Source organism: Pithys albifrons, chromosome 8 (assembly GCF_047495875.1).
Source record: "Pithys albifrons albifrons isolate INPA30051 chromosome 8, PitAlb_v1, whole genome shotgun sequence".
In the NCBI taxonomy this organism is placed as follows: domain Eukaryota; kingdom Metazoa; phylum Chordata; class Aves; order Passeriformes; family Thamnophilidae; genus Pithys; species Pithys albifrons.
In genome coordinates this window covers 11,881,439-11,893,337 of record NC_092465.1, presented here as the reverse complement: position 1 = coordinate 11,893,337, position 11,899 = coordinate 11,881,439, and the positions used below count along the sequence as shown (strand labels likewise).

The 11,899-nt window shown below is 44.6% G+C and overlaps 1 protein-coding gene across 5 annotated transcripts in view; it reads left to right on the top strand.

The window, feature by feature from the left end:
* The window catches only part of SLC15A2 (solute carrier family 15 member 2), a 43,162-nt gene extending 36,586 nt beyond the window's left edge, over positions 1-6,576 (top strand). For all 5 annotated transcript variants that reach the window (XM_071562189.1, XM_071562188.1, XM_071562191.1 and 2 more), the window contains 4 exons: positions 697-793; positions 3,158-3,304; positions 4,323-4,427; positions 5,255-6,576. In XM_071562189.1, coding sequence (XP_071418290.1) covers positions 697-793; positions 3,158-3,304; positions 4,323-4,427; positions 5,255-5,431 — 526 coding nt within the window. In that variant the 3' untranslated portion in view covers positions 5,432-6,576. The remainder of the gene's footprint in view (positions 1-696; positions 794-3,157; positions 3,305-4,322; positions 4,428-5,254) is intronic.
* Positions 6,577-11,899: the final 5,323 nt, after the last annotated feature.

Sequence of the window (11,899 nt, the reverse complement as noted above, 5' to 3'; positions counted from 1 at the left end):
AAAGGCCAATTCACAAAGTGTTGGTATGTGGGCTGGTAACATCAGCATTACATGGCTTTGCAGGCTGGGCTTGTTAGGGGCTCCATATGGCCTTGGTTTGGCAGCACTGGACTTGGCTCTTGTAGGGTATTTCTAGCATTTTGAATGTTTCAAAACAAGCTTCATGGCTTTTCTCTGCATCAGCTCCATCCAAAATATTTATTGCTGCAATTTAGTAGGATGCAGCAGCCATTGTGGCAATGCTGCTGAGCCTCTGTGCCATCTCACACATCCAGAATCAGAAGAACAAACATGAAGGCTAATTTGCTCTATTGAAAGGAAACAAAGTGGCTTCTGGGTACATATCTCTGATTTCCTGCAGACCGTTTTTCTGGCCCACAGTTCCTGAAGGAATGGAGTAAAGTTTGGAAGGAAAATAAACCTGAGGGGTAGAAGAATAAAATAAATCAGTGCTAAGAAGAAGCAGAAACCATTTTAAAATGTTCACAACAGCCCAGATCATTAGGTAAACTGCAGTGAATGACTAAATGTTACTGGAAGGAAAAGATGGCAAGAACTCTAGTGAACACCTGACATAAATGTTGCTCCATCTTGCATCCTCCCTGCACCGTTTTGAGACCATGTTTGATAACTCTGCTCTCTGTTCTTTGTCTGTGGAACTAACTGGGAAATACTGTCCTTCGTCCTTTCATCTAGATATAATAATGGAAAATGCATAACTGAAACAGGAGAGTTCCCCCTGGAGCTGGGGCTGCTCGACTTCGGTGCCTCATACACCATTGTCATAACTAACGTAAGTGTTCCTGTGATGGTAACGCAATCCTGTTCTAGTCTCTGGCAGTGCTTTTGTTCTTGTGTTGGTGACTCTCATTTGCTTTCTCACTCTGAGGCCTGGGCAGTAGCCATCTGAAGTACAATCTCTTCCTTGATAGAAATCCACCCTGGAAAATCATGTGTTCTGTGGTTTGTGCGTGGTCTCATGCCATCTTTGAGCAGTTAACATTGACCCAGCACACTGCAAAGAGCTATTATCATCTGCCAGGAGTTGACTTTACTCATCAGCTTTAAAATACTGTACCTGGAGGTACCTCACACTCAAAAACCTCAGGAAACAGTCTGCTATATCCTCACATTTACCTTACTGAACTAAAGGCTGATTTTCCAGTGATTTGTAGATTATGGATAGTGGAAGAGGGACAAAGTGTTGGGAGAGTAGGTTGATGAGGTTGTACATCTGTGTTTCCTCCTCTCATTCTCTGTGCAGCTCATTTGGAGCCCAGTGTAAAGTCAAAGCTTGGTTTCCTGAGCAGCCTAGCCCTGATGGGGTGTGAGCACTGCTGAGAGGGTGGATTCCTTTCCCTACCTGCCAGCCTCTCAGGCACGCTGCTCCAACCCTGGTCCAGGTGGCTGGAGCCACGGAGATGAACGTGATCAGCTTAGTTCCCATTTTAACCTTTCCACTGCACAGGCACACAGGCAAACCAGGTCTGACAGGACACACTGCTAAGCTGCCCGCTGAGACTTTGACTACTGTGTTGTGATGAGCAGAGCAAAGTGTTGTCAGCTACTCCCTGGCAGTAGCATCTCCCTGTTGGGCAATTAATGGGAGCTGTTCATGTCTGCAGAGTCCAAATATGTAAGTGAAAAAATATAGCTGTAAAGCACCTGGCAATTCTCTTTTTTAATTCCAGTAGCTGGAGTGGGATGTACAGCCCTGGAGGGAACAAGCAGATGCTGCCATCTGTGAGTGCAGAGATTTATGTACATAAAACACACACACACTTGAAGTGATGTTGGCCAGACCCTTCTTCCATGGCTGCAAGCCTCTTTCACCAGATGACAGGCCAAGCAGAGAAGTTGCATGAAAATTATTACATTAAAAAAAATTGCCCCAAAGCCTCTTGTAACACAACTGAGTCAGGGCCAGATGAGGCAGATGTGTCCAGCATCATGGTGGCCAAGGATTCCTGTTTGTGGTCCCATCTGCAAAAGTCTCTGCTGTAGCCATGGCTGCTCAGGATAGCTCTGTGCCTCAGCCCCTCAGCCCTTCTGAACTCTGTGCTAGTCCTTTAATCTTTTTGACCCTCTGTTTTTTCATCTCTCTCTGTCTGTGGTTTCTGCCTTCTGTGTAGAGAGTTGGTTTGCTCCAGACCAGGACCACTTTTAATCATTGCAGTGATTTGTACTGAGCCCTGATCCTCTGCCACAAGTGCCATATAGAAGAACTAAGAATACAATATATTAGTCTGCTAATGTAGCTGAACTGTGATACTTAAATCATGGGGATGCTGCCTTCTACCCAGCCTTCCTCAGTGTGCAGTTATAGTGTGGGGCTTGTGACATTTCTTTATGGGCTAAAGAGCAATGCACAGCTCTCCTCTCATCCCTTTTAGCCTGCTAAAATACAGTCTCTTGATTTGCCTCCCTGGCAATGATTTGTGATTAAGTACATCTTGTAAACATCCCTTGTATTTTCCCAAGTACTCTCCTTAAACACAAGGCTTTCTGCCTGAAGTAATTTCAACCCAGTGTTTTTCTGGCTACTGGTCAAATCTCTCTCTGCCTCTGATCCTCTGTGCATGAGAAGCAATATTAAATTACACCCGGGCAAGCAGACAGAAATAATTAGGAATACAACCACCATATTTATCTGAACACATCTGATATGGAGCTGGGTTTGCTACTTTTGGCATTCTTGAGCTGAATTTGTACGTGTGTCACTGATATCATAGAGAAGTTGTGCAGTGCTGATAAAATGGGAGCAATGACCACATGGATGCAGTGAGCATTTATCCTCTCCTCCTTCTGGCCCTGGGGACAGAAGCAGGTCACAGGCTCTGCACAAGTACCATACAGGCTTTTCCCAGCCCAGCCACCAAAGGTAACTTTTTGGTTTGCAATAACTCAGGGAATTCTTGTGGCACATGAATGACCTGGAATGCTTCCACCCTGCTCCTTCTACCTTGTGCAGCAGGAGTCAGCCCATTACCAACAGGCTTGGAAATGGCAGCGGTCAGACCCATGGTTCTGCTTCAAAGGCAAGGCTTTGCTTCCACCTTTGCTTACAACTTTGTTTTAGTAAATCCACTGTTATTCTCCAGGCTAAGAAAGACCTGATCTTTCAGTAACTAATTATATGCCTTTATTTTTCTTCTAGATTTCTGAAGGTGCTGTTAAGACATGGAAGTCAGAAGACATCAAAGCCAACAATGTCCATATGGCTTGGCAGTTACCACAATACTTACTCATATCTGCTGGGGAGGTGATGTTTTCCATTACAGGCCTGGCCTTCTCCTATTCTCAGGTACTCCACGAGGGGCTTACAATTAGAGGTTTTATTCCTACATCTGTCATTGACTTGTCATATGTCCTTTGACATGTCACTTACTAAAAATGTTATCCGTGCTTCAGCTGAAAGTGGGATTATAACACACCTTGCTGGGTGCCCTCAAGCTCGATTAATTCATATTCTGAAGATACCTGTTCTTAATGACACTTGGAAAACTCCTTTTCTGGTAAAGCTGAGAACATGGAACAGAACAGGATAGAAGTTTCTTTTAATGTGAAAGCTCAGAGTATTGTAGTATCAGGGTTTTCTCCCAGTGAAATATTTTGTGATAAGTATTTTTCAGTGATAAAAAGACAAAGGTATCTCAAGGACTACAGAGTGGCATGGGGACTTGCAATCTGCTTTAAACTGAGACTGAAGGGGTCTAAACCCACATGAGTCTGTAACAAGGGAGCAAAGGGTAATGAGAGTGCAAGGGATGATTTCATTGTTTTGGGAAGGCTTATGGGAAGAGAAGACTGACACATTACAAGATCAAAAAGCTGAAGCTTCTCAAATTTATCCTTGAAGTAAAGTGCAGATGTTTATTAATGAGGATGATTAATACAGTGGGGTGATCTATAATGGGATGTGAAAAATTTGTCATCAGCAGGAAGTTTAACATCAAGATCCAGTCTCTTTTCAAAAAGTGTACAGCCAAATGGCACCAGACTCCAAGCTGCAGGGCTTGTGTGGCTCCTTAGACTTCCTGATCATACCATTTCAGATGGTGCAGGTTGGGGATGACCAGGACTCAGCTCTGCAACAACAGCATCTCCTGCTTCTTCATGTGTCCTCCTATGCATGTTTTGAAAGCTCCTTGTATGCAGCTGTTGAGATTAACCACAGAGATTACCTGATCTGCACAGAGGAAATCCCTCCATCTCCTCCTAGGCTGAGCCCAGTGACCCCTACACTGGGCAGGACATCACAGGGTGAACCAGGGCTGAAGGGCACAGCGTGATACCCACTGATCAGGCCCTTCTCTTTTCAGTCTCCAGCCAGCATGAAGTCGGTGCTGCAGGCAGGCTGGCTGCTCACCGTGGCTGTGGGGAATACCTTTGTGCTCATTGTTGCCGAGGCTGCACCAATGGCACAGGTATGGCTTGGCTCTTAAAACCGAGGTAATGCTTTAAAACAGGCTTCTGGTGCTTCTGGATGTCCTTGTCCTAGAGGCACAGCTTCCCTGCACAGCCCCCTGCCCCTGCAGGATGGCAGCCCACTCTGAGCTGCCTCCCAGCCCATGCTCTGCGTGGCCCTCAGCAGAGCTGCCCTGGGCAGCACTGGCCCTCCCTAAACCTACAAGTGGCAGTAAATAATGTGACCTGCACTGTGACAGCATTGCTGAAGCTCAGCTCTAGGCAGGCTGCTGGATTTGGAGCCTGGACACGATGCCAGACACACGTTGAGTTACCAGGAACAACTAGACTAGTGGGCAGTCAGCTTCCCCAAGGGGAATCCTTCCAAGCCAGGTGCCTGTGGCACACCTGAGATGTCAGGCTTACATGGGGAGGTTGTGGTGCAGGGGCAGCTGAATTCAGGCCATCAAGCTTCTGGGATGATGCTATGAAGGCATGAACTGGGGCTTATTTCTGGCTAGCACAAAACTGACTCTCCCAAAAGCATCTTCTGGGCAAAAAGCCAAGGTAGATATGCTCCAGTAAGGCCAGGTTTGCAAGAAAAGATTTAATGAAACCAGCTCAACCTAACTGGTTTGTTTCAAGGTATATCACATATTCATAAGTACATTATGTGTACAAGCATGTGCCACAAAACAGGATGAGAAAGTTTCTATCTTGTGAGCCACTTGGGGAAACTAAAACAAAATTTTCACCCAGCTCTTTAAAAAGCACTTGAAAGTGCAGAGATATCCTCTGGACTAAGAGTCTGGGGTCTCCTGACCTGCTGTTCTTTTTTCTTTCCTAGTGGGCTGAATTTGTCTTGTTCACTGTTCTCCTCTTTGCTGTGTGCATTATTTTCTCCATCATGGGATATTTCTATGTCAGTGTGGATCCAGAGGACCTAGAAGAAAAGGAAGAGAAGAGAGAGATCTCAAGCAGAGGAAACACGATTGGTCTCGTTACTCAGAAAACAAAGCTCTAACACATCATGGATTGGGATTTTTTTAAAACTCAGTTATGAGAGGGTAAAAGAAGGGTGGGGACTGTTATTTTATTTTAGAGCACTGCAGTCTTTATTACAGAAAATGTAGCCACCTTATAAATGGGACCAAATAGCCCTCTATAAAAGCAATGGGGGTCCTGAAATCAGAACAAAACTCCCTGGGAAAGCTCCTCTGGTATTAAAAGCCCCTATTAGTAATTACAGTGTAATTTAAAACCTGCCCATCTTTTTAAGCATGGAATGCTTTCCTATGATTTTGTTTTAAACATATATTTAGGGCAGCAGGGGGGAAGGGTGAAAGGAATGCCATATGACAGAAAAATTTGGAGATGTCAGGAGAGAAGAAAGAAAACCTAGTACAGGAGTTAGGGAAGAATAGATGTTAGTGACAGAAGAATTTTTAATGCTCTCATCAAGAACTGTAAGGGTTACACACAGTCCCATAGGATTTCATCATGTAACTCTCCCTATGAGTATTTCATCCCATTATTGCATGTTATGAATGGTTCTGATTTATGATTTTCACCTCCAGCTCAGAAGTAATAACACAGAATTAAATTCTGCAGGCTGAAATATTCCCCAAACACTACTGACGAAGATAGGCATGCTACCATCTCTCCAAAACCCATTTGTTCCTAGAAGTTTTTAGAAATTGATGGTGTTCTTTGATTAGATGTGATTAAGAAATTGGTTTATGCTTTCTTATTTCAGAATTCTAGACAGTTATTTGCCATCTTCCTATACATTAAGCCTTTATTGGGCATTTCCTTTTACAGCACCTGTCACTGCAAGTTAGGATATGGCTGATTTCTTATCTCATACTTCAGTTATTCCCCACTGGGAGACAAGTTGCAGTAGTTTCTATAAAATTCCAGGCATCCTGCAGTGAGTTAAACAAGGATGCACTTTATCATTTTTTCAGTCTACAAGATAACACCATGGCATATGAGATTTTTCTTTTCCATGCTTATTTTTGTGTGTCTTCACCAAACTTTAGATATAGCTATTTTATTGGAATTGTGATATAATTGTTTCATTTTCCTTGATTGCGTCAAGCTGTGATTTCATGTTCTGCATGGAAGTGATTCAGCCATTGCTGATCTAGTAAAACTCCTGAGAAAGTCCCTGCCTTCCTGTCACTCCAAGGCTGCAGTTTTAACAGGTATGGCCTAATTTAAAACAAGGTTTTCAACAGGATCTTCAGGTTCCCAGAGAATAGATGATAAAGGATGCTTTCCTCTTCCATCTTGGCATTGGGCATAGGTGATTACTGATACTTTGATTGAGAAGATCATGAAACACATTTGAATTTCATTCCTATTCAGGACAGTGCTAGGAAATACACTTAGTTTGACACCTCTGCTTAATGTACTGCTGTGTGTGTGTCTTCTTGAGTCAGACTGAGAAAACACCACATTTTGGTTTCTAACTGGAAGACTCACAGCCTAGGATTGCTTCCTCTGTATCCCATCCTAAATGGTCCTGGAATTCCACTACTAGTTCTGCACAAGCTCCTGCCCACTGTGAAACAGCATGTGGATCTTGTGCCAGAGGGGGCCCATGGTCTCAGATAAATGAGAGCAGGCTGAGGGTGTGCCCGCAGGAACACTTGATGTGGTTCAGTGGATGCAGAGCCATTTATTAAGCTGTGGTGGCTGGATCCAGGCAGCTGACCCCTGTGAATCCACGGGCAATGAAGAGCATTGAAAGCCATCTATTAGGTCATCCAACCTGCTTCTCAGAAGCCAAGTAAGGATTATTCCCCTCTATTCCTTTCTGGTATTGTTCTCCTGCTGTGATTTTTTTTGTGTGGGTTCTTTCTCCTCCAGGCATTGCTTTCCTAATCCCATTTTATGATACACTGTGAATCAGCTCAGAGGCTGCTGAATCATTCTGCTATGATGCTGTTTGACCAGCTTCCAACTTGAAGCACTAATAGAAAGCATTTCTTTTTTCACCCACTGCAAACAAAACAAAAATCCCCAAACTGAAGGAATGGCCAGGCTCCAGTTCCACTGAACAAACACAATTTGGAATTATTGGAGCATTTAATTTTTTATATGCCTTGAATTTGGAAGTGTGTTGGGGTTCAAGGGCATATGTGGTAAAGAGACAATTGAAAATTATTGGAGCACTATCCTTGGGAACACTTGGTAAACTGTTCAAAGTGGCACGAGGGAAAGCAAGGTATCCAAGTCTCAAAGACTATATATGCTTAAGAACTTCTTGATTTTTGTTTTATTTCCTTGTTGGCGGCACTACCAGAAGCTGTCACACACTCTGAGCTTTATTTAAAGGAAATGTTCCAAACTCATAAAAGATACATTTAGGATGTCATCTGTATCTGCTTTTTAGACTCCTGATGCCAAATTGCCCCTTTTCAAACATCTCTGTGTTCCAAACTATCACCATAATGCTGGGGGGAGGAAAAGTTGCGATTCACATTTGGGAAGGTTATGAACAGGAAGGCACTGCTATAAATAAAGTGTTAACATGAGGCTGGGGGCTGCTCCTGCAACCCCTCCCAGAAATTGCTTGCTTGAGGGACTGTAGGGCTCCATTCACATTTCTCTCCCAGCTGACGCAGTTACACCTTCCCACCTGCTTGTCGTCACCTGTTGGAAGCTTTGTCCTCCTCTGATCTGCCTGCTTGGTTGCTGGTATGATCCTTTCCCACCATTTCAGCTGCAGTTGTAGTTTTGCTAACTGAGACCCATTTATTTGGAGTGCACCAGCAGTCTGGGGGGATTTCCACTGTGTGTGCTCACAGACAGCCAGGAGCAGACTGGGGGCTGTAATGATGAGCTGCCCCTGCCGTAGCTGGAGAAGGTGGCAAAATAACACGTTCAGCATGGCACTTCTCCAATTTACAGCCACAGCTCCATCCTCGGAGCCCTTGCATCACATGGACTCAAGACTGGATCAGAGATTTAGGATCTGATTTTATAGAGCAGTGAGGTCTCCAGGTTTTTCTTCTATACAGCCAGCTCAGAGACAGGTCCATGCTCAGCTCTTAACATCCCATGTTAGAAAAAGATTCTTTATTCCTCTCAGTGATTTGATTTAGGACCAGAGAGAGAATCCGAAGTATATGTATATGTAACTCTCTATGACCTCCTACAGATGGCAACCTTCTGCCTGTCCAGCTTCACCTGCCACTGAAGAGTCTCAGACGGTGGAGTTTGCCCTGGAGCAGGTTAGGGAAAGCTCACACCAGCTGACCTACAGAAATTATCATCTCCAGCTAAGAGACAGTAAAGAGATAGTAGGGATCTGTAGGTGTGTTGCTGCACAAGCCTTCATGGAGAGTCCAGGATTTGTTCTGAAACTGTGTGTGTTTACCTGTTTTTCTGAAGGGTGAAAAACTCTGATAAGGATTTTTTTTGTGTGGCAAATTTCCCTTCATTTGCACTGGCTGTTACCATTTTGCCCCTTAGCAGGCTGGTGCATGGCCAGTGTTATTTCCAATTTTGCATGAGATAAGCATAAAAATCAGATTGCAGACTCAGCAGAACAGTGTCTCAGCTGTGGGTTCCTTAAATTTACCTCTTCTTTCTGAGGCAGTCAAAAGTCTTTAGGTATCAAGCTTCTTTGTGCAGTTCCAAGGGCTTTCATGTCTCTTTTCTTCCATCTCCTTTTCACCACAGTCCCAGAATTCCAGAAGATGAGTTTTAGAGGATTCCAGAAGAGGAGCCCTGGGAGGGCAACATGGGACTGCCTTGGATGCAGCTTATGGGTGCTGTCAGCACTGACTGGGAAGCAGGAGCCTGGCTGGGAAGCAGGAGCTGGTTCCTCTCCAGATACCCAAATGGGGCCTGGCAAAGTAGCCAGTGGCAGGGCTTTCCCTGGTGTAAGATGTGGTTTCCTGAGCAATGATCTGGATGTTAAGTTTTATGTGAAAGTGAAATGTGAGTGGGTGAAAAGAAAACTTTTCACTGTGCTTGGCTCTGGCCTGTGCAAGGAGGCTGCAGACTGATGGGCAAAGAGGAAAGAAAAAGCTGTTTGGCCAAGGTCCTCCCAATTCCTCAATGAACAGCTGAAGTTTCTCACATTGAATTAATTGGACAGAGTATGAGATGGGAGAAGTGGAAAGCTGAGATGACTAAACAGTGGGCAACTTCAGACCTTTCAGAAAAGTGCTCTCCTAGTTGGTAGTGAAAGCCATTTGGGAGCTGGTCACTTATGGTTTGAAAAACAGGTTCATCATTCCAGAGTATTGCAAAAACCAGCATGAAGACTGGCATCAGTGGGTCTGCAGTGACTGGAGGAGGAGGTGGCTGTACTCCTGGCAATGTCCCCACCATCCACGGCAGGCCCTTAGGACAGAAAAACCAGCGGAATGGGTATTATAGATGGAATTAGCACAGGAGGGAGAGCTACAGTTAGGGATAGTTAACAAGTTTACACATATGAGGACAATCTCCTTTTCTCTCTCTGTTAAATTTATTTGCCAAGCCACAAGAAACACTTTCTAGCACCAGCTGCTTCGAATTGGGAGTTCAGCTCCATGGCAAGTACCACAGCTGCTGAATTTTGGATGGTACCAGACTCTGCATTTCATTATCACTACATTTGTTATTATGATACAATTTTAAAACCGCATTTAAGAGATGTCTGGTCCCAGATGTTGACAGCTCTGGCCAGGGTTTTGCATGTTGATAGCTAGTCTTTCATGTTAATGTGTGTGATGAACCTGTCATGTACAAGTAGATGTTGTGGAGCCTTTGGATTTCTCCATCAGTTTAGGAAAAAGAACCCAACAAAATTCCACATGAAGCTGGCTAAACTTGAACAGTGGCATGGCTTCCTTGTGGGAGCTGCCCATGTGCTTTCGAAAGCAAGGACCCTCACTGATCTCTTACAAAGTGCTTCCCAGAGAGACAAAAATGGGGGATGTTTAAACATTTTGCCTTGAGAAGGGCTCATGTTGTGTTATGGAAATTGCATGAAGGAAAATAATTGCTTTGCTTGAAATCCCTCCTTCCTCACCATTTCAGGTGGACAACAAGGTATGAAACAAATTGTTTCTTAGTGAGCTGCTGCATCTTGTCAAGATCTCTCCATGCTGTGTTGTCCCAGCAGATCAACATTAGCCTGGCTGTAGCACCTGTAGATCTGAAGACTGTCAGAATGCAGGTTCCCACTGTCAGCTGATCAACTCTGATCTCTTAATCGTTAATGAAGAGTTGCAGCAGTTATCCTGCAGGGCTCAGTCAGCATTGCGCTAAATTTAGGCCACAACTAAGGACCTGAGAGAACTGTAATCAACAAGATAAATAGTTTAACTCTCAAAAATGGCTAAAACACTGGCTAAGTGCTTAATTAAATTTTTAATATGGTTACAGAAAGTAAAAACCTAAACCAGAATTTAGCAATGCAGTTAGAGCAATGAGGAGCTGCAGTTGGAATCCAGCAGCATGGCAACTTGCAACCAAGATGAAGACACAAAAATCAAGCAAACAGCCCTTTTTAGATTATATTGTGTCATTCCATATGTTGTTCATTCTGCTTGGCCTGTCCCATTTAATCTACCCATGTGTGTAAGGAAAAGAAGCTGAATTGTCTTGTTGAAGGCATGTACCCTTCCCAAGCTGTAGCTTGGTTTTCCTCTTGTTGCAGACTCCCAAGTTAGCTTCAAATGACTCCCTTCACCAGCAGTCAGCCCCCTCCATCCCACATGCTGATTCTTCCTCCCCACAAGTCACTCAGACTTCTCACAAATGACTTTGCCAGCCCTCAGCACCTTGCTTATCTCTCCTCTCATACACCCTCTTTGCTGCCAGCAATAGTGTGTTTTCCAGGGAGTTGTCCTGGGTAATGCTGCCCAATTTCCTACATCCAGGAAAATTGCTCACCCACAGGAATGCTGTGCCTGGGCAGAAATTATGCAGAGCCAAATGTCTGGGTGGTAACAGGGCATCTGCCCTGTCTTGTTTTGGCTCCAGCTTCTTGTCACAGCCTTATATGGCCTGACACATCTTCTTTGGCAAGTCAATTCAGAGCACAGGGGTTATCCAGCATCTCCCTCCCATCTATCCTGTGCTCAGTGAGCTGCCCACAGTCAGCCCTTGTCTTGTGCCAAGTTGAGCCAGAGGGACTTCTGGACAGAAACACTGCTGGTACCAGCCATGGGGCATCCATTTGTATTCTGTGGCCTTCCCAGGCTTGGCTGGGGTGTTTTAAAAGCCAATGTCAGTGTTTTGTTGAGAGACCTGTGTTATGACTGTGTATTACCATCTGTGACCAGGCTGCAGCTTCTGAATCTTCTGGTCAAGGAGCATCAGGCTGTGTGCCTGGACAGAGCAGCTCCCCCTGACACAGGGACCTGTGGCAGTGTTGCTCACCCGTGGTGGGGCACTTTCTGCTCCTTCTTTGCCTACTTGCCCATCCCCAGTTACCAAGTCCCAGGTAACTGGCATCTCCCAGACCTTGCTGTGTTATGTGCCT